Genomic DNA, 26630 nt, shown 5'->3' on the forward strand with positions numbered 1-26630 from the left:
AAAAGATAACCATAGAACCAGGCAATGCCCTCAGGAGCAATTCCATCTTATATTTCATACTCATAAGAGCCCTTTCCCACACATAACATAAATATAAACTCGCACTTTCTCACAGTATCATGGGAAGGCAGCAAGTTTCTATTTTTTTACTAGTGTCCCAGTTTGTCAATAAATCCCAATTAGGAGAGCTTTCTTTAACACATTTGGTTAGTAAGTTTCCTTTATTAAATACTCAATTTCAGAAAGTCTAAAAGTTAGTAAGTCCATTATTGTAGTTTCTACCTAAGTTCGCTGTTGGAATACTTTTCTAGCATGTGTCTCATTATAGCCTATCACAATTCAGTTGTAATTGGGAAGTTTAGTCTTAGGAGACTTCTACTATAGTGATGTAGACTATTTTGGCAAGGTCCTAGTGGTTTTAGAGTCTATAAATAGGGAGATTTTCTGTAGCCATGAATTGTCTTTGAAGATTTATAAAAAAAAATCTTTTTGGGTGCTGGAGCACAATTATTTCCTTTCCTTTTTGCTGATAATAGTTTCTTCGTTTTTTTTTCTCTATTACTTAGAAAACAACATGCAGAAAACTACTCTTATGGGATACTCCATGGAGGCTGACCTTTTAAACTCAATGGCAACCTACCTTGGCTGCACTTTGGACTCACTGCCTAGCTCCTAGGCAGTGAGTCCAAAGTGGTTTTGGAGTCTATAAATAGGGAGATTTGCTGTAGCCATGAATTGTCTTTGAAGATTTATACAAAATTTTCTTTTTGGATGCTGGAGCACAATTATTTCCTTTCCTCTAGGCAGTGAGTCCAAAGTGGTTTTGGAGTCTATAAATAGGGAGATTTGCTGTAGCCATGAATTGTCTTTGAAGATTTATACAAAATTTTCTTTTTGGATGCTGGAGCACAATTATTTCCTTTCCTTTTTGCTGATAATAGTTTCTTCGGTTTTTTTTCTCCACTACTTAGAAAACAACATGCAGAAAACTACTCTTATGGGATACTCCATCTTTTAAACTCCATGGCAACCTACCTTGGCTGCACTTTGGACTCACTGCCTAGCTCCTACCTGGGCCTACCTCTTATTGATGGCCAACCTCATAAAAATCTTTGGGCCCCTGTGACTGAAAAGTTAAAATTGTGGCTGGCAACATGGAGGGGTGGACTATTGTCCAATTTTTGCAAGCTCGTGCTGTTATAATCTTGCCTTGCTAGGATTCCAAGTTACTTCCTCTCCCTTATCCCTTGTCCTTGTCTCAATTTTCCATTGGATTGAAGCCCATGCGTTTTCTTTGGAGAGGGCCTGGAGGTGAATTCAACTATCACCTCATCAGTTGGGTGGACATCTGCAAGCCAAAACCCATGGGCGGCCTTGCCTTACGGCTCACAACTGATATGAACTTTGCTCTTCTGCTCTAGTGGACTTGGGAAATTCAACATGCTACCCAAGTTTATTTGGCGACCCATGGTGGCTGCTAAGCTCAAATGGGATAATAGTTGGTGGACTACAGGTGGACGCCATCATCGCCTCTTGCCTCTTTGGAGATCCTTCCTCTTCCTGCCGGAATTCGCTCCTGCTATTCGATCACTATATTAGCAATGGATCTATGGAGAACTTCTGGTCGGATTGGTGGAATGAGTCAGGCCCTTTGGCTTCCTGTTACCCTCCGTTACTGACCATCACCGAACTGGCCTCTTTTTCAAAAAAAAATGTTCGGTGACTATTGCTGATATTTGGGGCCCAACAGTTGCGGGAATTTCCAATTCTCGACGAAGCCTCGATGATGCTGAGACCCTTGATGTCTACAATCTCTTGGATGATCTAAGGTTTCTCAAATCAAAGCGCACACCCCAGATGAGATGATATGGATGTCAGACTCCAATGGAGCGTTTTCGGTCTCCTCGGCATATTACCACCTTAAGAGGTGGACTGAAGCCTCAATCCCATTGATGCTGCAATTGCTTGGAAGCCATCTGTGTCGCCAAAGTCAAGTTTTTCTCTTGCCTCAACAAAATCCTCATAATGGATAAGCAACTTCATTTGTCTTTATTATTTTCTCATTAAAGAAACTCACAAGTTGATCATTACTTCGTTTAAAAGAAGATTATGAACAAAGGTTTGTACCAACAACCTTCTTTCATGCTCTAGATTATGAACATTCTCACCAAAGCTTTGAACAAGCTTCAGTCTTTTCCATCAGTTGTAAGTTGGGTCTTTATCATTTATGATAAGATAAGTCAAGTTCCATTGTAAAATGGCAAGCCAATTTATGAAACCTACATTCCAAAAACTTGTGCCTAGAATATTACCCCCTCTCAACTCCATGACCAATACATTTGAGAAACAAATAAGCCTAAGACATGGATCAAACAAGATATACAACTAAGCTTAGACCTGGTTTTGACACCGTGATAGTTGGTCTAGGTTCTAGATTAAATTACTAGCCAGTTGAGGAAGCCTACTTCCCAAAGACTTTAGTCAAAATAAGAATACAAACGTGTCAATTTGATGAGGATCGGTAGATAAAGAGAAAAAGTGTACCTTTGTTTCAAAATTGACAATCCATTTGTATCATGCAAGAAGGATATATCACCAATCAAGCAAAACACCTGAACATAGTGGATGCAAAAGACTAAATAATTTAATGTTGTGATTTCTTCGTCATAAAAAATGGCAGCAAAATGAATTACACCAGTTACTGGAGTAAAAAAAATCCTCAATTTTTTTGAAAAAGAAAAAAGAAAAGCAACAAAGATTAGATCTGAAAAAAAAAAAAAAAAAAAAAAAAAAAACTAGATTCATTTTGTAAGAATAAAAATGTTTAATGTTGAAGAATAAATATGCAAGACTCGTACATGACTCTAATGGAAAGGAGTCTCATAGGAAGAAGTTGTAGCAAAGACAAATTTTAGTATTATCGGACTTCTACTTTGTTAGAGTTGTTTAATTGTTGCGGGACTTACTTTTTAAAAGTTGACTTTGGATATAACTGGGATATGGGTAATTTTAATTTAACTCAAATTCTATGTATTCTCTCTATTATATATAGAGACTTAGTGTACTCAATTGACAACCATAAATGTATTATTTTCTTCTTCATAAATTCAACATAGTATTAGAGCAAGTTTTGTGAATTCACTCCATCAATCCACAGAGACAATGTGTTCCTTTTCTTGTCTGTTATCTTTATTAATTTAATTTTGTTTCTCTTTTCCCTTCAGTCTTCTTCTTTCCCTACACCCCTTTTTCCTTAGAGTTCACACCTTTATACCACACTTTCCATATTGCACATTACATATTGCCAGAAAGATATGTAGTCTAGTTTCCAATGCAAAGAATAATTTTGTCAATCAGAATTTCCTACAAAGAGAAATTGGCCTGAAGTAACAATAGTTATGCAACGGAAAGGACTCGTGCAGCAGCAAAAAGTTTGTTGTTCGAGGCATTTTGTACCATCAAGAACGTGTATTTACATAGAGAATTATATCTCAGTGAAAGCTCTGTGAGTCAATTTTCCAACTCAACAAACCATTTCTCAATCTAATGTTTCCAGAGAGAGATATCAACGTCAAAAGAATCAAAGGTCATGCAAGTAGCCTTGCATCAAAAATCCAAAGTTTAAGTTGATTTTTTCCTTCTCTTTTTGAGTTGTTAGTCTTGCTTTGCCCAAATCTCCTATTTCCTTTCAAACTCCAGTGGAAGTCTCTCCCAACATGAGTCTTTTTTTGCAAGAGCTATTTTTTTTCAAACTTTCCTAATTAAATTTGGAGTTTATATTGTTTTCCTTTTTAGGAAAAGTTTCCCGCTTTGATATTTACATCACTTGCCAGTGTTTTGATTGTTGCACAACATAGTCCTTTCTAGTCCTTATTTATGAGATCTTGGTTAATTTTGAGTAATTTATTCTTTTTTTAAAATAGTGCTGGAGTAATTTATTCTTGGTATACGTTAATGGTTCTTGTCTAGCTCTTTGGTCCACTATAAGTTTTCTAATGTTTGATTATATGTTTTGTCTATCTTCCATGGCAGCTCATATTGTCAAGTTGACTCTCCTTTATTTTCTGAAAATCAAACTTCTTTTCTTGTTCGACTAGGTTAATGTTCATCTATGCTTCAAACTTCGTCTTGAGAAATTGTCTCATGTTTTGGGAGTTGAGTGTGTCAATCCCTTTTATTTGAGTTCTCTGAGTTGACCTTCTCATTTTATATGGTGACTTTATTATATCCATATAGACTAGTTTGCTATCCTTTCATATGAGTAAGTTTTTCTTACTTGAGCGGTGATTAGGAGGCTGCAAGTAGCGCCCCAACTTTCTCAAGTTACTTTCAGAGTCTTAGTGTTAGCTTTAATTTTATTTGTCACCCATCCATCCTTTTGACACATTTTTGGGTTGTATCCTACAGGTAGGGTCTTCTAAGAGTCATTGTCTTCACTTATATTCTTATCTATCTGATTTGAAGGTAGTTAATTATTTGAAGGGGGATGCATGTGTTTTCTTTTTTCATCCAAGTTGGGGTTCTGTGTGTTTTTTCACCCCAGCTTGAGGGGGATAAGTAGAGGACTATAATGGTGTTGGCTGAAAATAATTCTGAACCAAAGGTGCTATTGTTGCTCAGTTCCCTCATACATACACAGAAAGACCAATCTTTAATCATCATTGCATTCAAGATGATTTCTAACTACGAAATCTGTTGACACAGGCACAATAGTGATTGTCCAAACAAAAAAGCAACGACACCTGAAGAGGTGCAGAAGTACTGGTCTAAGAGAAGACCATAAAACAACCCTCTTGGGGCACTGAAACACATAAAGCTGCCTAATTTTCTGCACATGCTATCACCTTGAAAGTTTCAGCACACAAAGAGATAAAAGATCCTACCTTTAGGCCATTCGGCAGAAAAAATTGAAACTTTCCCTGGAGAGAACTTCTAGACTTAAGAAGGAAGGAGGAACTTCTAATACGATTTGCCCTCAAGCAGATTCACTGCTCTAATAATAAAAACTAAGAAAAGAAGAAAGATTAAAGAGAAGAGAAGTGGACTAGTGGAAGAAAGAGACTATATTGAAATCAGTCTTGTTATGGTATCTGGTCAACCTCTAATCCTTTTATTAAACAGCTTAAGTGAATTACGAAGAAAAAGTCAATAGTGCCCCTATGCACTCATACCACTTACAATCATAAAAAAGTAATAAAAATGACAAAAATCACATCATTGGACTTCCCTAATTAACAACTTGCTAACTAGAACATCAAGACAATATATCATAGTAAAATCCCCAAAATACCACTGAACTCTAACAAAAGGGTTTTGGGGAACTCAGCTACCCCTCAACAACGTCCATCCACTAATTATAGATGACTGACAAGCTAGAATTTGGCAAGGAAACTTCCCTCTATCTCCCTCTTAAACTGGGAAACTACCTTCTCTATACCAGGAAGCAACTCTTTCTAGATTTTTTCTTCCAATTAAGAAAGGGGGACCACATGGATTACAAAAGTGGAATCACTTTTGAATGCCAACTCTCTTTCCCAGATTTTCTTTTGAGAAAGGGCACTTTTATTTCAAGCTTGAGGGTAACAAATAACAAGCACTAATTAAGATCCCTTAATGAGAGATTGGAGGGAAAACCCCTTCACCAACAAGAGAGTCAGCCAAGACATCGGCTTACCAAGGAACATGAATCCATCAGATTTTATTAACTTTCAATAGACAAAAATGCCCATCGTAGCCCTTTTTTACAATAAAATGATTATACTATCATCGCTTCATCCAAATAACCTACATATCCGATTTACATCAAAATTATCCATTTACACCATTACACCCAACCAACCCCCCCCCCGTAAGGAAAATGTATTTCACATAAAAAATACAAAGAAAATGAGAAACAAAGAGAAAAATGATTTTGAAGAACTCAACTACCCCTCAAGGACATCCATTCCACTGTTCATAAATGATTTACAAACTAGATTTTGACTAAGAAACTCCCCTGTATGTCCCCCTCAAACTAAGAGATTACTTTACCTAAACTAGGAAAAAAATTCTTCCTAGATTAATTCCTCCAACTAGGAAAGAGAGAACACTTTATTAGGAAAGTGGAACCCACCTGCACGCCGACTTCCTTTCCAAGATTTTCTTATCTTTTGATTAACAAAAATGTCCCCCATAACCGTAATTACAATAAAAAGAATACTATTTTCTCTACATAAAAATACTAATCCCAGTTACATCAAAACTAACCATTACCCGGAGCATCTAGCACCTGTCAAATATACTAATATAGTACCAAGACTTCGGTTTTTAGGGTTTATACTAAACATATCTAATATACAATGATTGCATGGACAAAAAAGCACCAACAGTGATTAGCCTTCTCTTAAGAGATTGTTTCCATTTCCAATACATTCCATTCATTACTACATCTCTTTGATCCTATTTGGGTTCATATTGGGTTGTTTCCCAAAAAAGTATCTATTCGCTGTCTCACCCTGAATTTATGGTATTGGTGAAACAGCTGTCTTTCCAAAAAAATAAAAAATTGTGAAACAGTTAATCATCAATTTGAACCGTGAAATCTAATGCCTTTGCCCTAGGGTTCATCAGTATTCATCACCATCAGATAAGATAAAGAAATTCAATATATGTAGTCCATGTAGCCACAAACTATAACCAACGATCAAATAAAAAGGAATATAACATACCATGAGGTAATCATAGCAACACTAACTTTGCAGATTGCAATCACATATCAAGAATCAAGAGACAATAATTGAGACACCTCCGACTGACAAATTCTTTTAGACAAAATAAACCTACCCTTTTGTTGCATCCTACTGCAAAGCCGACAGCAGTACTTAATAACCCATCAATGCCACTTGCCCCTCTATTCCCTGCTACCCGCACTCCCCAGCAAGGAAGCTCTAAATTTTGTAGCTTTTGCACAATATCAGCTGTAGATTCCACCCAACCATGTCCATACATGTCCATATCTCGGATTGCCAAACTATTTCCTAAAAAAAATGCAGCATCATCTGGAATTGCTTTTGAAATCACTTGTGCGACGTACGGCTCAGTCAACGAACATTGACAGCTAATTTGGAATGACATCTCCCATGCAATCTGCGATTATTTGCCTCCATTGTAAATCAAATATGTAAATTTTTACAATCTAGTAGATTTAACCACTCAAAGATTACTGTAAAGAAACTCGATCATAACCAAGTCATGTCAGGTAAGTTTGGACTGTTTAGCACTATTAAGCATCAACTAGGAAGTACTAAAGCCCAAGCCATTTAACATATCTGGAATAAAAGACCCTTTTTAGATACAGATTACAGAGATACCTTCAAGCAACTAATTGGAGAAATATAATATGCAAATGCAAATAAGAAGAACAAAGAAATTCAAGCAGTAGAAGAGATACCATCATATTAAGTGCTTGCAGAAAAGTATTCCACTTGCTTGTCTTTCTGGGAAACTGGACTTTGAGTAGACAATGAGTGAATTCAACTAAATCAGCTTGAATCCTATGTGTAACTATATGAGAAGGATCATGTCGAAAAGGGTGCTTATCAACCATAATGTATATGCTTGAGCAGCATGATTCCAGCATCTGAGCTATTCGCTTGCTGGTTATCCTGCTACCAACCTGTTAAGATTACAAAAAATAACAAAAAATAAGAAAGAAAGAAAGGAGAAACACAACTTTGAGATCATTGCAGACCTAATTACCACTTGATTTCTCCAAACAGAAAATCGTACAAAACTACCTCTCCTCTCAACATTTAAAAAAAAAAAAATTACAAACTCAATATTGTAATTGTCATGCATTCTCTTCTCAACATACAGGACATTTTCTTCCTTTTGTCTGTACAGAACTTCATTAAAGAAGCCACAATTCATGTGGTTCGGATTGTAAATTCCTCACCAATTAGAGTACTAACAGTAAAGGTCACTGTGAGGTGGTTTAGATATTTAAGTGACATGTGGACATGAGCCCACTAGCAGAGGCATCCTGCCACCATAAGATCTAAAAAGTTACTCCTACATGGTTCCCAGGAAAAAAAAAGAAAAGAAAACACACAAAAGAACCTACTAAAATCATTGGATGGAACCAAAATCCGATAGGGGCACCACTTGCATCTTGTATCCTAATCGACAGCTACCAGAAAACAAGACCAACTAATCCAAGATATTATTGGAGAATCCAAAAGGCTCAGGTCATAGACACCAGCATTCAACAGATAATAACTTGACCTAGTTTGGGTTGGTTCAGCTATGAAATGGGCATCTACTGTGAGACTCATGTTAGGCTATAAATTTTTCTGAAAAGGATGTAGAGGATATATTTACTGGTTTTTTTTTACATAGTCAGCTGACTCCTCAAAAACTAAATCATGAAAAGCATTATGTTTAAGTTGGCTATAGGAGATTCCATTGAACCTCTCATGCTGAATGTATGCTTACTGAATCAAAAATTTTATAATACATTAAATAACAAAGTTTTAACATCCTAGTATCATTAAACTGACATTTTTAAGAGATCCAAACCCTTATTACCATTTAATATATCTCCAATTAACACTAATCAAAGGTTTGAATATTTAGAAAAACAGAGAAAATATTGGATCTAAGGGGCTCATGTTTAATCCAAACAGATGAACACAAAGTTACCTTATATGCAATCAAAGTGCCAGTTCCTTCTCAGTGTCAGATATGAATCTACATATTCCAACTAATGAAGTATATTAGACTGATTCTTTATCACAAAAAGTATATTAGACTGATACAATTAATGCATCACTACTTGACAAAAATGATTGTTTAACTTTTCATGATAATGTTATCAGTATCATTTTTCATATCATCAGATAAGGGTTTTCCCCTATTACTTCTTTACATGTATTGAGGGAGTGACATTATCTGGTCTTGGTCACCCATTTATGTTGTCCACCAAATGCAAGTCAGAGAATATAAATCTTATTTTCGGGTGTCTGATATAAGTCACAGCACTGAGTGGACAAACCGTAATGGCCAATAGAGGTTCCCCTAGGCTCATCTCCAGTTAAAAATCTTGGAGACATACATAAAATAAATAGAAGGTAGAAAGAGTTACCTGAAGAACAATGTCCGGATCTGCCCAGAGCCTGACTTTCTCAGACAATAAAGCATGATCCAGATGATCTATAAATAGCACCTTCTTTTCCATGTGAGGGAAAAACTTCAAAATTTTGCGCAACCGTAAACCAGACAAGATATCTGCTACAACAGGCCATAGCAGATGCTTAGCCAATGAAAGAACTGCCCATATCTCATCCTCTGTCTGAATAGAACCAATTAGGAGAAGCCCCTTTTTAGCACTTTGGATAATTTCAGTAACATCTGCCAATTGTCCTTGAATATTCTCAAAAAGACGAGAGTGTTTCATTCTTATGTATGTAGTAAACGGTCCAGATCCAGACATCCACAACTCTAATCCTTTCAAGCAGCTGAATGACCATTCTTTCGTAGTGCTTTCCAGTGGCTCCCTAAATGAGCAGTTAATATGTACAGGACCCCGTGGTGCTTGGGAAGCAATATGGACAGCAGAACCCACTGTTGTTAGTACCATCCTGGCAGGAATCTGGTCAGTGGGAGGGGGGAGACTGAAGAAATGCCTCACAAAAGAACCAAAATGATTGACCTAAAATCAAATGTGAACACACATTAGTAGCAAGAATTAAATACAAGCAGTCTTCTAATTAACAGAAAGCCTCCAAAAGTTTTGCAAATAAAGCTCCAATGTTTGTCTTGTTTGTGGATTGAACCCACTATCCAATTACCTCACATGTTTTTGGTTGTGACTATTCTGTCCATCAGTTTCAGGTGGCAAAGAACAAGTTGGATCCTTGTTCTATTAAATGTCTATTATTGGGTTACTCTCAATCCTGCAAAAGTTATACATGTCATCACCAGTTCTTAGTCACTTTTTTTAGGACTTTATAGAGGAGTTTTTTCACAGACTTGAAATATGGCATTACTTGCTACACAAACAGACAGTACACAGGTGGTGAATAGATGTCTTGGTAATTTGGTCCATTGCATTTCTGGGAACAAAACAAAGCAGTGAGACTTGGCTTTGTCACAAGAATTTGTATTCCACAATATGGCCAAGAGAACAACTGGGAAGCCACCTTCCAAAATTGTGTATGGGCAAATACCAGGATACATTTCCCCAAGTTACCAGGCTAAAGTGTGGCTGCAGAACATCTTGCCGGTTTTATCAACAATATAAAAGCTCAAGCCAGGAAAGCAGTTTGAAAAATCTAATACCACGGATAAAGAAGTTGCACATCATAATAGGAGAATGCAGCTATTTAGTCTTGGTGATGAGGTGGGGTGCATATATGGGAGGAGAGACTGCCTGCTACATATCCCTACAGAAAATTACAGCCAAAGAAGTTTGGACCTTTGCAAGATGGCGAAGAAAATCAATGACAAAGCTTATGCTATTGAAATTCCTAACAACATAGGTATTTCTAAAACCTTTAATGTGGTTGATCTCATTGAGTATCATGCGCCAGATCAATCCAACACAAGGACGAGCACTGTTCACGTAGAAGGGACTGACATAGAGGTGATACCAACAGCTTATGAAAGTAAGAGGGATCAGGCCAAAGAAAAAACTAAGATGTGCTAATAGTGAATAAAGCCCATTAGCTTAGAATTTCTATTTGTTTCTTACTTTCTGGGTTATGTGTACTAGTGGGTTTATTATGTTGTAAAAGCATAATATGTGAATGTCCTGGCAGATGAACTTGCTCAGATAAGTGTTTCTCTTTCTAGCCTTGTGAAGAGCTCTACTTATCCAATTGATACTGGCTGATTTGTTGCCTTTCTGTTTTATTTCTTGTTTTGGGCTCTTTTTTCAGTTTTTGTTGCTTTTACTGTTTTGATGGTGGCCTTTTTCTTCGTGGCCTCCACTCTCTTGTAATCTCTTTCTTTCTCCTTAAAGAAATTCTCATAAAAAATAAAAAAAACTTAGTGGGCCGCAATAAGCTTAGTCACTAAAGCCCATTAAGCAAGTACGTGATCTAAATATATTAAGTGCTGTTAAAAGGATATTATAGGTCCTTCAGAAAAACTTAAAAATTTATCATTTTACTGGTCTCCTGGTTTTACATAAGGGTTTTCACCCAGAAAACCTAGTTGTCCCTTCAAATCTTGTTGAATCTGCAAGTTAGTGACAGGAACTCTCTAAATCCTGTCTTGTTCTGTGTTACAAGAAGTCATATCGGAGCTCTTGCTTGTTCTAGTTGGAAAATACAGTAGAAGAAGAGATGGCAACTTGTGTATAAATAGTATGTGGGTTTGGCTTAACTCACCAGCTTACGTTTGTTGAAAATTGGAGATGGGGTTATATAGTAAATGTCTTCCTAATGGCACACTGAAGCTGCTCAAAGCTGAACTAGGGGCCGAGGCTGTAGGTAGATGGTGTTTATTTAAGTGAGACTTTTTCCTTCGCTGGCTAAAGTTAAACTCAGCTCATGTTTTATTGTTATCGCTGTGAGTCTGTGACATTTGACTGGCTGCTGTTTTAAATTGATGGTAAGAATTGTAAGAATTACTTTACTGAATCGTAATTTTCTATAATCTATACATGGATCAGCCACCAAGGTTGCAATTAAGGGGAGAAGAAGGTTAGTAAAAAATCCCAAATATGGTCACATTGGTACTTGTTTGGTTTGAGAAATTCAGCAGCCTTATTCACATTTATGGATTTATTAGATTGTGCTAAAATATGTTGTTATTATAAAAAGGAAATAACTCTTTAAAATGGTGTTGTTGCCCCCTAAGCTGGTCTGTGGAGCATTCGAACTCTACTTCAGCTGAACTTCTTGCACTATTGCAGTCTGAGAATTTTCAGCACTCATGCTGGGGACCACCATACGGTGAAGGCTGATTCTGAAATCATCATCAGTAGTGCAATAAGCAAGCAGATCCCAGATGGCGGCATTGGCATATCTCCCACGAAATTCAAGATCTGGCTTGTAAGTTTGGTTCCCTTTTAGGGCGTGTTCCCCTTGCCATTCGCTACATTTCTATGATGAGATTTGCTACATTTGTAGTCCTTTAGATGTTTCATGGATGCATGTTGTGCCTGCTGTGAATTGTATTGCAAATTCCTTGGCTATGACGGGAATTTCTCTTCCTCATATGTTCCTTGGCGATGACAGGAACTTCTCTTCCTCATAGTTGAGGCCAACTCTTTTCCAACAGATGTAGGTTGATTTTGCATTTCTGGGCCAGGAGTTATTTGGCTGTTTTAGCACTGATTTGTATTTTCTTCTCTTCTTAATGGAATTCTCATTTTTTATCAGAAGTTTGTTGGCTACAGAAAGGGTGAACATTCAACCTCTGCTTGTAAGAGGTCCCCCCTCTTAGACTTGATTTCTTGTTCACCTTTGATGCAAAAATCTCACCATTTAATCATAAATAATGAGCATATTATTGATTATTGATGAATTCTTAGAACCTCAGGAGTAGAAGTACAAACACAGAGAAAGAAAATAGCATTGAGAGAAGAAACATGGAAGAGGAAACTGGAGATCAAGTTAATCCTCATCTTCAACAATCATTAATTTATACCGTCAAGCTTGGCCAATCATCAAGGAGGATATTTATCTGAAGGTTGGGGTTTTTTTTTGAGAGGGGCATCTCCTTCCGGAGCATGGGTGCCTCTTTCATCTTTCTGGTTCCTAAGAAGAGAAATGTCGAAATCCATGGTGACTTTCGACCTATCAGCTTGGTCTTGAGCTCATACAAGATCATTGTCAAGCTCCTCACAAATCGGCAGAAGACGGTTCTCCCTCTAGCAATCAACCATGGTCAGAGTACATTCCTGAAAGGTAGAAACATTTTGGACTCCACTATGGACGCTCAGGTCGATCATTTTACCCACTCAAAGAAGTCAATATTTGCACTGAAGTTGGATTTAGAAAAAACTTTCGACCGGGTAAACTGGACACTTTTGGACTATCTCATGTACCGCATGGGTTTTGGAGATCGATGGAGATACTAGTTCAAGAGCTACCTGTCCTCTGCATCATACTCTCTTGTCCTAAATGGAACAGCTTGCAGGTGCTTTAAAGGCTCGAGGGGGCTGAGACAGGGAAACCCTCTCTCCCCACTCTTATTCAATATAGTGGCAGAATTTCTTTCTGCTATGTTCTTCTCAGCTAAAGAATGTGGGTAGCTAACCCCAACCAACACCTCTTCGGCTTTTGATATTCCTATCCTCCAATATGCGGACAACACTTTGATCTTCGGAGTAGGAACAATGGACAACATTAAAAGAATTAAGGTGTTTCTTGGGCTCTTCGAGATTTGCTCAGGATAGAAGGTAAATTGGGGGAAGACCTCCTTGATTGGGTTCAATATTAACCCAAGCTCCCTCTCGGAAATGGCTAAGGTTCTCGGTTGCTCAGTTTCATCCACCCCCTACACTTATCTCAGCCTTCTCCTGTTTTTGGGACGCATTCGCAAAGACCTTTGGACTCTAGTAATTGAAAAGATGGAGATGCACATCGCCACCTGGAATGGTCAATTACTTAGAAAGGCAAGTAGGCTCACCCTTCTAAAATCAAGTATTGCACGCATTCTAAATTATTATTTATCTTTTCTACCTTGTCCTGCCTCTGTTTGTTGGCAGCTGGATAAGATGAAGAAGCATTTTCTATGGAGAGGAACCAACTCAGATTTCAAGTACCATTTGGTCAGTTGGGAGGAGGTCTGCCTTCCAAAGTCTCTTGGAGGCCTTGGGATCCGCCTTGCCAGAGACATGAATCATGCCCTGCTCCTAAAATGGATTTGGAGATTCAACTCAACCGCTCCAAACCTCTGGAAAGATATGGTGCAAGTAAAACTTGGCATTTCCTCGAATTGGTGGACCGAGGGGGGAAATAGAAAGCTTTTATCTCCTATCTCTCTATCTCCTCATCCTGATTTTCTCCTCGGCAATCCGGTTTTATGTGGGTAATGGTCAATCTATTAGATTTTGGAAAGATTGGTGGTCGGGTGATATGCCTCTTTAGAACTCTTTTCCGAACCTCTTCAGAATTCCAGAATGAGGAGTTCAATTGCTGAAGTCACCAGTAATGGGGGATCGAACATTCACCCTCGCCAGGATCTATCGTACTTAGAAGTTCTAGAAGCCAGTCGCCTTTTGGAAGCCATTCAACTGACCAGGATTCAGGCTAGCAAATTTGATAAATTAATTTGGTGGCCAAATAAGAGTGGCTCTTTTTCAGTATCCTCCGCCTATCTTGTTATTCGAGGATGACTCGCTAACAGCTTCAGGCATGTGATGGAGTTCACCTGGGGTCTCAGCACCCCCCAAAAGTAAAATTCTTCAGGTGGAGCCCTTGCCTCAACAAAATCCTCTCTACTGACAATCTTAGAAAGCGTGGCCAGCTTGGGGTGGACCCCCATTTGCCCTTTTTGCCATGTCGCCAAGGAAACTATCAACCACCTGCTCCTCTTATGCCCTTTCTCGTGGGAGATTTGGACGTCGATTATCAGTCGAATTGGGTTCCAGTTTTGCTTTCCTACGGATAGTCCCGTAGCCTGTCAGATGCTTACAGAGACTGCCATCCCCGGTCTTGGGAGAATGATGATCTCGGAATTCTTGGCTTTCATTCCTTGGGGTCTCCGGTTAGAGCGCAATCAAAGGAGATTCAATGCCAAGTTCAATTCCCAAGAAAGAATCATTGAAACTATCTCAAGAAATATTGCTACATGGCTCCACTCTCAGAAAGCCTTCTCCCCCTTCTCGGGATCTTCCATCAAAGACAATTAGAGTTGTCTTGCCCAGCTCCATACATCTTCTAAGGCCCCAGTTGTTTCTAAGTGGACCCCGTCTGCTGATGTCCTTAAATTAAACTTTGATGGTTCCTCTTTCGGCAACCCTGGTTTAGCTGGTTTTGGCGGAGTGGTTCATGACTCTCTTGGGACCCAGATCGTCTCCTTTGCCAGCCCTCTAGGTATTGCGGAATCCACAACGGCCGAGCTCCACAACCTGCTTAATGGGCTCCGTGTTTTCCACAATCACTGTGCCAGGCCCATTCATATCGAGGGAGATTCTAAGGTGGTAATCTATTGGTGTAAGCATCCCTCAACACCTCCATGGCGTCATTGGATACTTTTTTCTGAAATTATGGAAATCGTCAACTTGTTTGATTGTTTTTTGTCTCACATACCGAGATCAACTAATTCTGTGGCCGATTGTTTGGCTAATCAGGGAGTTTCCTTACAATCTCTTGTTGTTAGGGGATAGCTCCCCCCTTTTTTCTCTGGTTCTCTTAATAAATTACCTTTCATAAAAAAAAAAAAAAAAAACTATCATTAATTTATAATAAAAACTACAAGAAAGTTATCTTACCAAAGCTCATATCACATATCATAATTGCATTAAATCATCTACTCTTGTGACTCCTAATTATATTAGACTTCATGATCTAACACTCCCTTCAAGCTAGCACGTACAAGGCATAGATGCCCAAGTTATCACAAACTAAATGCAACCATGCAAATGGCAACACCTTGGTGCATATTTTCTAGCTGATGTGATGTCAAAACATATAGGGTGGAGACAATGTCATTTTGCAGCTTATCACTTAAGCAATAGCAATCTACTATGATATGTTTGGTCAGCTCATGAAAGACTGAGTTGTCGGCAATGTGAATGGTAGTTTCATTATCACAACAAAGTTTCATCAATACATCAACCAGCAAATGCAACTCTTGAGGCAAGGATTTCAACCAGATCATTTCACAAGCCACATTGGTCATGATCCTATATTTTACTTTGATACTCAATCGTGCTACAACATTTTTTTTTTGCTTTGCCATGCATCCAAATTTCCTCCAACTAGGCTGTAATACTCAGATTTAGACTTTGTATCATCCACAAAACCTACCCAATCTGCATGTGTAACCCTTCTATCCGAGCATGAGTATGTGATTAACATGATACTCTCTCTAGGGTTTCTTTGAAATACTTCAGAATTCATTTCAAAAGTTATCAAGTGAAAGTCACACAACAAGTGCATGTATTGACTAATAAAACTAACTAAAAATATATCTGGTCCGATGACTATAAAGTATCAATTTTCCCATGAGCCTTCAAAAAACTATGTAGACATCAAACATTTGTTCCTTCTCCCTAAACAGTTATCTTGGCATTAGGTTCCACAAGTGTCAATTGGTATACATCCCAACACCCCTCTCATTCAAAAGAACAAACACATTTTTTCGTTGGGAAAGAATTATACCAAAGCAGGATTGCACTACTTCAATACTCAAAAAATACTTTAGAAATCTTAATTTTTTTTGTGTGAAAACTTTGTGTAAATGAATCCTATGTCACATGGATCTCATTCCTTTAAAAAAAAAAAAACTAATGAGCTTTATTAAGAGAAAAGCATACAATTGGAGTAGCATTCCAAATACAATAAGAAATCGTAGGAAGTTTTGTTTTCAATAAGAGAATCAGCCATAGAATTGACTGATCTTGGAACATGAGTCCAAATACAGGAAAATAGAGAGGAAATATCTCTAATGTGAAGGAAGGTGGTCCAGTGGCACCAACGAGAAAGAGGGAGGAGCACTAACTTATCGCCATGCTAGAGTCACCTTCAATAATGAGGGAGCTAGAGAGATGATCTTGGAAAATGATGAGACACTGAAGGAGAGCCATGAGCTCGGTTGGGGTAGAATCAGATGCTCCCATATGACCAAAATAAGAGATCAGAGTGGCGCCCTCAGAGGTCCTGAAGATTCCACCAAATTCAGTTGACTCGGTGTTGCCAAAAGCATTGCCATTGAAATTGAGTTTCAACACCCCCGGAGATGAGGGTTCCCATTCCTACATAGTAGGGCCACAGGAAGGATGAGTCATCTGAGACATGGCACGCCAGTTACTGTGGTGGGAGTGTCCACCAAGTCATTTATCTTTGTTAAAATACAAATCCAGGGGTATTTTGGTCACTTTCATATTTTTCACATTACATTTTTCTCTTACAGTATGGCTATTAGATAGAGAATGTCTTATTTTATCTCTAGTTAAATTTTCATTCAATTTCGACATACATTTTAGGAAATATGTAATTTTGAGTATTGAGGGGCATTTTTGTCTTTTGGTAAAATTTCACTTAAACCCTGATTCTAAAGAAGCCGGAGGGCCTTTCTGGCTTGGATTCCAAGGAAGCAAAGCTGCTGTTCTTCCATAACTCTTTTTCCTCTTATATTTTCTCCCCAAATCACATATTTTTCATGGTATCATAGCAATAACGTAAGTCTTGGGCAAGTTTCTTTCGATTTTGTGGATCTTCTCTCCATTTTCAGCAATCTCCTAGAAGGTTTTTCCCAAATTCCTGGACTTGTATTTTAACAGTCTTCCTTTCCCAAATGGATCCAAGTGGATATGATGTTGCTAGAGATTTCATCAACACAGGAGAATTTGCAGTTGAAACGTCTATTGTTCCTTTCTTCCAAAGGTCTAGGCAATGTACGCAAGACAGGCTGAGAGGAGAGTCTTGCCCATCCTTGGTATGGGGATTCCGAGCAATAGGCGACAAGTGGTGTGAAGGTCATGAGGGAGACAAACCTAGAGGCCGATCAGGTTGAGGAGCCGAGTTCACACTTTCCATGCAAAGGAGCAATGGAGAAGGCCATGGGGTGCACCCACTCATCAGTAGCATTGCATAAGCAGCAAAGAAGGGAGGGGCCCATCTTGCCCTTTTGCATGAATAAAGATTTTATTATGAAAGACACTCCAGATAAAGAATCTGACCATGAGTAACAGAGAGGCACCAGGCTATAGCAGCGTAGTGTGACTCATGAGTGTCCGTTTAGCCTGAGATATGAAGATAGGCAGAAGTGACTAAAAAGATGTTGCTATCAATAGGTTTCTCGACTTAACTATCCTTTTTTTTTAAATGATGCTGAATTTTATTATGAGAGCTCAAACAAGCACATTACAAGAGGGGAAGCCTTCCCAAACAATGATAGATTGTTGGGAGGTTCCGAATTTAGCCAATTTATCAGCCAAAAAATTGGCTGATCTAGGAACGCGGTTCCAATTACAATGAATGGATGACACAATGTCAGCAATACAATCAGTGATTGGCCAGTGGCGCCAAGGAGGGTAGCTATTTTTTGAACCCCAGCTGATGACAGTCTTTGAGTCGCCTTCGATAATCAGCTTGCCATGAAGCCGCTCTTTAAAAATTTGGAGGCCGAATAGAAGAGCACTCACTTCAGCAGTATTTGAATCAGCAATACCCACCTGCAGACCTAACTATCCTTAGTGTTGCATCTGATTTTGATGCAGCTAAGATCATCAAGGAGAGTACAAATGTCTTGGGCTTCTGAGTTATTCAGACCACAGCGAGGATGAAGGTTTCCAACAATCATTACGGTCCCAAGAGTCAGCCACAGAGATGGAACGAGGCAGTTGACTCTAAATAAGGTTTGGTAGGTAGTTCTGTTAGGAATTCGATGCCCTAATTCCAAACTAACAAGAGCAATAATAATAAACGTGAAAGAAGAGAAAAGCACGGAAAAGCACAACAAAATTTATACAAGTTTACCTCAAGGTGAGACTACGTCCTGTCTTCCGCCGCTGCAGTAATCCACTATGAAAATGAAATAGTTTACAAAAGAAATCGCACAATTACAGGTGTTTCTCTCTAACCTCTCGAACTGCAACTCAAGATGCTCCTCGGGTTAAGATCATGAAACCCTCATAGTGGCGCCTCCCAATTTAAAGAGAAAGCGACCAAATCAGCGTAAGGCGTTACTTAGGCTCCACAACTTAACAAGTTCCTGAGCAACGTGGAACCAATCCACCAGTCGTTCCAGAACTCAATGTGTTGGCCATTCTCAACAAAAAGGCTAACAACAAACTTGAAGGTGGGAAGAAGTAGATGTAATCAATGCCAAAGAGGTGATAACCTGTGCAGCAGTCCACTAGAGTACCAGCAAGCCGTAGTGCTCCTCAATTTTATGACAACCATGTGTCTCCAAATAGATTTCAGAGAGGTGTTGAACTTCCATAGCCATTCGAGGAGGAAGGCGATATTCGTGTCCTTTATGAGTCTAATTCCCAAATTGCCCAGGTCTTTGGTTTGCAAATGTCCTTCCAGCTCACAAGATGGTATTTGAAACCATCAGCAGCCCCGCGCTGGCGACAATAAACAAAGGCTGGGCAAGTGAGGAAAGAGAGGAAATGGTTTGGGAAGCCTGCAATACAAGAACCCAGCAGTACAAGTCGACCAGCAGAAACCTAAACCCTTAGCAATCCTATGTCATCTTGATCTCATCCTTATCGCTATAGTAATGATGGCATCATCTACATAGATGACCATGAGTACCATGCCTTGAGAAGTTATCTCCATAAATACCGAATGTTCAACCACACATCTTCTAAAACCAAAACAAAAAACCATCTGGCTAAACTTATCAAACTAGGGGTTACTTCAAACCATAAATGGTTAGTTTATAGACCTTATTCTCCCTGTCAACCACAAATCTAGGTGGTTGTTCCATATACACCTCCTTATGGAAATTTCCATTCAAAAATCCCTTTTTATAATCTAGCAAATGACGATCCATTCAAAAATTTGCTACCACAGAAAAGGTTTCAAGGTGATCAATGTCCTAAGTTTGTGTAAAGCCTTTAACCACTAATTGTGCTTTTACGGTTCACCATTGTCATCGAGATTATGTTGCACTATAAAGATCTATTTACAACTAACAGCCTTTTTCCTTGGGGGTAAGGTTGTTAACTCCCTAGTGTCATTCTTGCACCTGGCACTCATTTCTTCTTCCATGTCTACTTTCCAATAGGATTGTGTTAGAACATATTGGTAGGACTAAGGAATAGTTTGGATGACAAAGCTGAAAGGAAGAAGGCATAGTATGGGGACAACCTATTGGTAGGCACGAAATTAGATATTGGATGGGAAGTATTAGTATTGGATTATGTAGATGATCCAATACATTTGCATAGGATCTTTGGATAATGTACATGATTTGGTCTAGCTCTCATCCCTTGGTGCCCTTGGAAAGAAAGAAATAACCATCGTTTTAACTGCAAATTCCATAGTGTAGAGGAAGTTTCTGAAACAGTTGTGGGCCAAGTATCCCCTTGGATCAGCACCAGAAATTAGTTCCATTGCCTCAGGGATGTTCCCATCTACTTCAACTGGCTCGCAATGGCTCAAATGTCCGCCCTTCCCCAGCCTCCTACAATGGAAGTTTGGCAGTCCCCCTCCTCCTGGTGTTCTCAAGCTTAACTTCGATGGATGTGCCTTTGGCAGACCCAGGTTGGCTGACTGTGGCGGTGTTATCTGGAACTCGGATGGAGCCCCTCTCTTCTGCTATGCTAGCCCAAGGGAATCTCCAACTCCACATGAGCTGAGTTCTTTGCGCTCCTCCAAGGTCTCATCATATTTTGAGATCATCTCTATGGGCCTCTTCTCATTGAAGGAGACTCGAAAGTTGTGATTGGTTAGTGCTCCTCGGCCAAATATCCGCCTTGGCACCACTGGACAGTGTTCCATGACAATTCCGATATTGTTTCCTTTCTCACTTGTACTTGGACTTACGTCCCTGGATCAGCAAACTCCTTTGCTAACTCTCTTGCTTAACAGGGAACCTCCCTCCAATCCCTTGTTGTATCAAGAGAGCCCCCTTGATTTGTTTGTATTGTTTCTTTGGTTTTTAATAATACTCGCCCTCAAAAAAATCTTCATGATCTGGTATACAAAATCCTCCCCTTGATTACAAATTATATATCTCCTAAAATACATCATATGGATGTTGTATATTATTTAAACTGGAATAAAACTGATTGCAGGTGTCCCAAATATTTTCGATGGTGTCCAAGTGAAAAACATCATGGGAAACATTTTCTTCCATGTTGTTCAGCACCCAACTGATCACTAATATATACTCTTTCATCATATATTGCACCGGGAAGATCCTTGGTGGATGTTGAGGTCATGAGATGTTCATACAAATCTTGAGTAATGAAAATTTGTTTAACCATCTTGGACCAAATAAGGTAGTTTGTAGCACCATATAGGGTACAGTAGTAATTTTTTAAAAGTTCGAACTTGATTACGATCATGGACAAGATAGTTTGATCAACCTTGGGAAAGAAATTTTTAAAAATTCCAAAATTACTCCTTAATCTTGCGACTTTTGAGGCTCTAGAATTTGTCTCTCATACCCTGATGAATTCTTATAGCCTCATGCGTAGAAGAAGTACAAATAGAGAGAGAAAGAAGATAGAGATGAGATGCATATGCGTTATAAATAGTAAATTAAGCATAAGCATTGCAAGATGTTTCAGCTATTATGTATTATTGATTATCACCAATTCCACAATTCAAAAAAATAAATTATAATTGCTTCCTCTAAATGATAAGCTAGAGCATAAAAATGACGCCACTTGAGGACATGTGACTCAAAGGAAGATATTATATAAACCTGATTAATTGCTTGGTTAGCACCAGAATCCAACAGCTCAGGCGGTCGATCTGCAGTAAGTAGCAAAAGTGGTACAAAATCCTGACTAGCCTCCACCACCTGCAAATTGAAAATACAACAAAAATATAGCGCTGAAATGCAATTTAACAACAACAACAACAACAACCAATGGGTGGAGTGAAGAGGGGGGGAAATTCTAGTAGAAAAGCCTAAGAGAAGAATTTTTTAAAAAACAGGGCATTTTCAGTCAGCTCCTATAGCTCAAGTATCAAATGTTTGATTGATCAATTTGAATTAGCTTCACTAGAAAATTTTGAGAGCCAAGAACATATTTCTCAAAAAAATGAGACAAAGAAAGGATATTAATTCACTCCAAAGTACATATTTTTTTAGACAAATTGAAGATTTGGATCAAGGCCTTCTCAACAAAAAAAACATATCACACAATTTCTTTCAAGCTAGAATAAACAGTATATACTTACAAGCATACTTTTGCTCTTGGTTTACGCATAAGCTATATGCATTTTATATTTTCTGTATTTTCACATAAGTTCCCAGTATGAAAATTTTTACATAAATGCAAATAAATTGTAACCATCTGTTATGGTACTACTTGGTAAAAACAGGTGTAAGAGAGTTAGAGGGACCTTTCTTTGTTAATGAGGTACTATTGTCACTTGCATAAGTTAGCCAAAAGGACACATAATTGTCCTTGGTCCATAGTTAGTAGGTGACTAAGAAAAATCGAGTCCTAGTAGGAGAATGAGATAATGTCGGAAAGTGGAGTCCCAGTAGGAATTAAAAAGAGAGTCCTAGTGGGAGAACAACTAGAGATTTTCTTTTCTCAAGTAGGGTGCTATAAGGAAGTTTCCATCTATGACGGTATTCATCATTATAAATAAAGAAGAGGCAAGTCAAGAGACATCCAAGCCAATTCTTACTTCATGGAGCCCGCATCACATAGACTCCTACCTCATGGAGCCCACAATATTCAGATAAGCTGGGTAGCACCAACTAGGCCTCTACCCACAATTGCAAGTTACTCCGATACCACTATTGGGACTTGGGATCGAGTCGATTCCATCCCAAAATGACTAGCCACTTAGGAGGCCTATTGCTCAACCTTGTATCCCATTAAAATTTTTTCTTATTTTCCAATATGCGACTTTTTCCCACTCGACAGTATTTAATCAAGTCAAACAGGCTGAAGTGGCAATGATTCCATATAAAAAAAAGATACAGAGGCAGTTGCACTTCTTTTTTAACAAGCACAATATCGCTCAGAAACCACCAACATGCGTGGACGAGGTAGTTGTGGTTGAGGTAGTAATGTCTCTAACAGTAGGTCATGGTGAAGGTAGTAATGAGAGGAAGTGTGCTCATTGTGAGCATACCAATCGCTACTTAGACAAATGTTGAGATAAGTATGGTAAGCATGTCTAGGCTAAGTCAAGTGTTAGAAAAGATGGCAAAGCCTTGACTACTAGTATTGTTTGCATTCTTCCTGGATGCACCTAACAAGCATTAGCAGCCAGCTCAGTGTATGGCCCAGTTGATAGCTACCTCATCATTCGTGAACCAGAATGTTCCAGTTGCCCCAACTACTACAGCTAGTTCAGGTGCATCTACATTTTATGTGGGTCCTATTTCTCCTTGGGCCATTGATTTTGGTGCATCTATGCACATATCAGGTACATCTTCAGTGTTTTCCTCTCTTAAGTAAGGTGATTCTCAATGAAATACTGGCTCTAAAGCTATCACAGAAGTCATGTTCTGAATTTAACAAAAAAAAGAACTCTAAAGCTAAAATGCAACGGAGAATTGAATACAAGAGGGGAATTCAATGAAGTATGTATTTTGGTCATTTCTCATATTTTCCACATTACATTTTTCTCTTATAGTATGGTTATACATAGAGAATGTCTTATTTTATTTCTAGTTAAATTTTCATTCAATTTAGATATGTATTTTAGGAGATATGTAATTTTGAGTATTAAGGAGCATTTTTGTCCTTTTGTAAATTTTCACTTATACCCTGATTATAAAGAAGCTAGAAAGGCCTTTTTGGCTCGGATTCTATGACAGCAAAGCTACCCCTCTTCCACAACTCTTTTTTCTTTTCTATTTTCTCCCCAAATCACATATTTTTCATGGTATCAGAGCAGTAACGCAAGTTTTTGGCAAGTTTCTTTCGATTTTGTGGATCTTCTCTCCATTTTCAGCAATCTCCTTGAGGTTACAAGGACACTATTACTACATATGAATGTTCCTAAATCTTTTTGGAGAGATGCAGTTTTAGCTTCATGCTACTTGGTTAATCGTATGCCCTCATTTTTGTGAGTGGTCAAGTTCTTCTTTAGGTTTTAAAGCCCAATTGTAAATTGTTTTGTGTAGCTCCTCATATTTTTGGATGTACTTGTCTTGTTCATATGTTTGGAACTCCGGTCGATAAGTTGTCAATGTGTTTTTTCTGGGATATTCTCATCGACAAAAAGGGTACAAATGTTATGATCCTATTCAACAGAAGACATGTGTCAGCCGATGTGACCTTCTTTGAACATACTCCATATTTTTCATCATCTACTGAGCTTCCTGTATAACCTAAATCTCCTTCAGACAGTCACATTCCTGTTGTAGTTTTGGATGTACCAACATCATCAAGTTCTTTATTGCCTCTTCAAGTTTACAGTCGTCACTCTCGTGCTCCTGTAGTGCCTCCAATAGTTATCTTTACATAGCTCTCTTCTCATGATCCACCAGCTTCCTCATTGCCTGTAAATCCTGTTGTCACTGATTTGGACTTGCCTATTAGTCTACGAAAAGGTAAACGATTTTGTACTTCTCATTCAATATCCAAATATGTGGCTCTTGATTTTTTGTCCCCATCCTTCAAGTCCTTTGCTATGTCATTGTCAAGTTTCCATATACCTCGTTCAATGCAAGAAGCCTTGTGCTCCCCAGAATGGAAACAAGCTATGGATGATGAGATGAGTGCTTTGGTGTCTCAGGGGAACATGACATCTATGTGATGCACTGTAGGAGGCAGCTGTTGTGAGGTGTTGTTGGATTTATACTATTAAATATAATGTTGATGGCTCTATTAAACGATACAAAGCTCGATTGGTAGCAAAGGGATATATGCAGATATTTGGAGTTGACGTTTTCGAGACATTCTCTCTTGTGGCACGACTTACTTCGGTACGTATCTTAATATTTGTGGTTGTTAATAAGGTTGGCCTCTCTTTCAGCTCAATGAGAAGAATGTCTTTCTATATGGTGATCTACATGAGGAAGTTTATGTGGAGCAACCTCCTAGGTATGTTGCTCAGGGGGAGACAGGAAAGGTATGTAAGCTACAGAAGACTATTTATGAACTTAAACAAAGTCCACGGGCCTGGTTTGAAAAGTTTAGTGATATAGTAGTATAGTTTGGGTTCTATAGGAGTCATTGTGATCATTCTATGTTCCTACTTAAAAGGAAAACTGGTATGGTGGTTTTAGTTGTCTATGTATATGACATTGCATTATCTGGTGATGATCTTGATGGTATTACAGAAGTTAAACAATATCTGGCCACACATTTTTAGACAAAGGATTTGGGTTCTCTCAAGTACTTCTTTGGCATTGAAGTCGCTCGTAGCAAGCGATGTATTGTTCTTTCTCAGAGAAAATATATATTGGAATGTTATAGGAGTATAGTATATTAGGTGCTAAACCCGTAGACATCCCCATGGAAGTTAATCATAATTTACATGACACCCACTCAAAGATAAAACTCAATACCGATGGTTAGTAAGTAAATTAATCTATGCTACAGTAACCAGGCCAGATATCTCATTTGTTGTGGGAGTTGTGAGCCAGTTCATGGAAAATCCTCAAAAAATCCATTTAGAAGTTGCTCAAATGATTTTGAAGTACTTGATGGGTGTAGCTGGAAAAGGTCTTATGTATACTCAGAATGGGAAAGTTGATATACTTGGGTATTTTGTGCCGATTATGTTGTGTGCAAGATGGATAGACTATCTACATTAGGCTACTGTTGTTTTGTTGAAGGCAACTTGGTAAGCTGGAAAAGTAAGAAACAAGCAATTGTGGCTAGGTCCAGTGCAAAGGCCGAGTATCGAGCAATCGTTCATACAATTAATGAGCTTATGTGGATTAAGTTTGTGCTTCTTGAGTTTGTTTTACGTTACCAGACCCTAAGGTTATGAATTGTGATAACCAGGCAACCATTTTTATTGTCAGCAACCTTGTATTCCGTGAGAGAATGAAATATATAGAGGTTGACTGCCACTTCATTAGAGATGCAGTTATGCAAGGGAAGGTGGTAACTCCTTATGTAAAGTCTTCAGACCAGTTGGGAGATATATTTACCAAACCTTTGGTGAATTGGGACTTATTAGAAATATTCCCTAACTCATGGGACTTGGACAGAAATGGAGATTTTGGATCAGAAGTTGTATTTCATTTGTCTCCTACTATCTCTTCTTCAACGGCATAGTATGTGGGTTCTTCAAAGCAACTCGTGGCATTCGACAAGGTAGCTCTTTATCCCTCCCTCCCCCCCCCCCCCCCCCCCCCCCCCCCCCCCCTCTTCTTCAATTTAGTTGTTGAATACCTTTTTGCTATGATTTATTCAATAAAAGAGGTTGGATGGCCTATCGCCAACCAAGTTGAATTTCAATGTCCCAATCCTCCAATTCGCAGATGATACAATACTTTTTTGTGAAGGAAATCTCGAGCAGGTAACCAAGCTCAAGATCCTCCTCGATCTCTTTGAATTGATTTCAGGTCAAAAAGTTAATTGGGGGAAGACCGCACTTATGGGGCTCTATTTGGAAGATAGTGAGATGGAAAGTTTAGCCACTTATTTGGGGTGCACCTATACTAGATTACCTACCACCTACTTGGGATTACCTTTATTTGATTGCCGATCGAGCAAAACTGTTTGGACTACAATCATTGAAAAGCTGGAACATGGATTATCCACCTAGAAAGGAAGGCTCTTCTCAAAAGCTGGGAGGATGGTTCTTCTTAATTCCTATATTGTAGGGCTACCGAATTATTATATGCGTTTCATACCCTGCCCT

General features: G+C 38.6%; 1 protein-coding gene across 4 annotated transcripts in view; it reads right to left on the bottom strand.

Annotated features, from left to right (window-relative positions):
* Positions 1-26630, bottom strand: part of LOC137940552 (protein PHYLLO, chloroplastic) — a 63906-nt gene that overhangs the window by 18481 nt on the left and 18795 nt on the right. For all 4 annotated transcript variants that reach the window (XR_011110335.1, XM_068785675.1, XM_068785676.1 and 1 more), the window contains exons 11-15: positions 21541-21639; positions 9122-9688; positions 7430-7654; positions 6823-7125; positions 2545-2612 (exon numbers count right to left, since the gene is read on the bottom strand). Coding sequence is in view for 3 of the 4 variants with exons in the window: in XM_068785675.1 (XP_068641776.1) it covers positions 2545-2612; positions 6823-7125; positions 7430-7654; positions 9122-9688; positions 21541-21639 (1262 nt within the window). In the remaining variant the exon portion in view is untranslated. The remainder of the gene's footprint in view (positions 1-2544; positions 2613-6822; positions 7126-7429; positions 7655-9121; positions 9689-21540; positions 21640-26630) is intronic.

This window comes from Aristolochia californica, unplaced genomic scaffold (assembly GCF_029961685.1).
Source record: "Aristolochia californica isolate CCGP_79_NKW_82.1479 unplaced genomic scaffold, dmAriCali1.0.hap1 SCAF_9, whole genome shotgun sequence".
Lineage (NCBI taxonomy): Eukaryota > Viridiplantae > Streptophyta > Magnoliopsida > Piperales > Aristolochiaceae > Aristolochia > Aristolochia californica.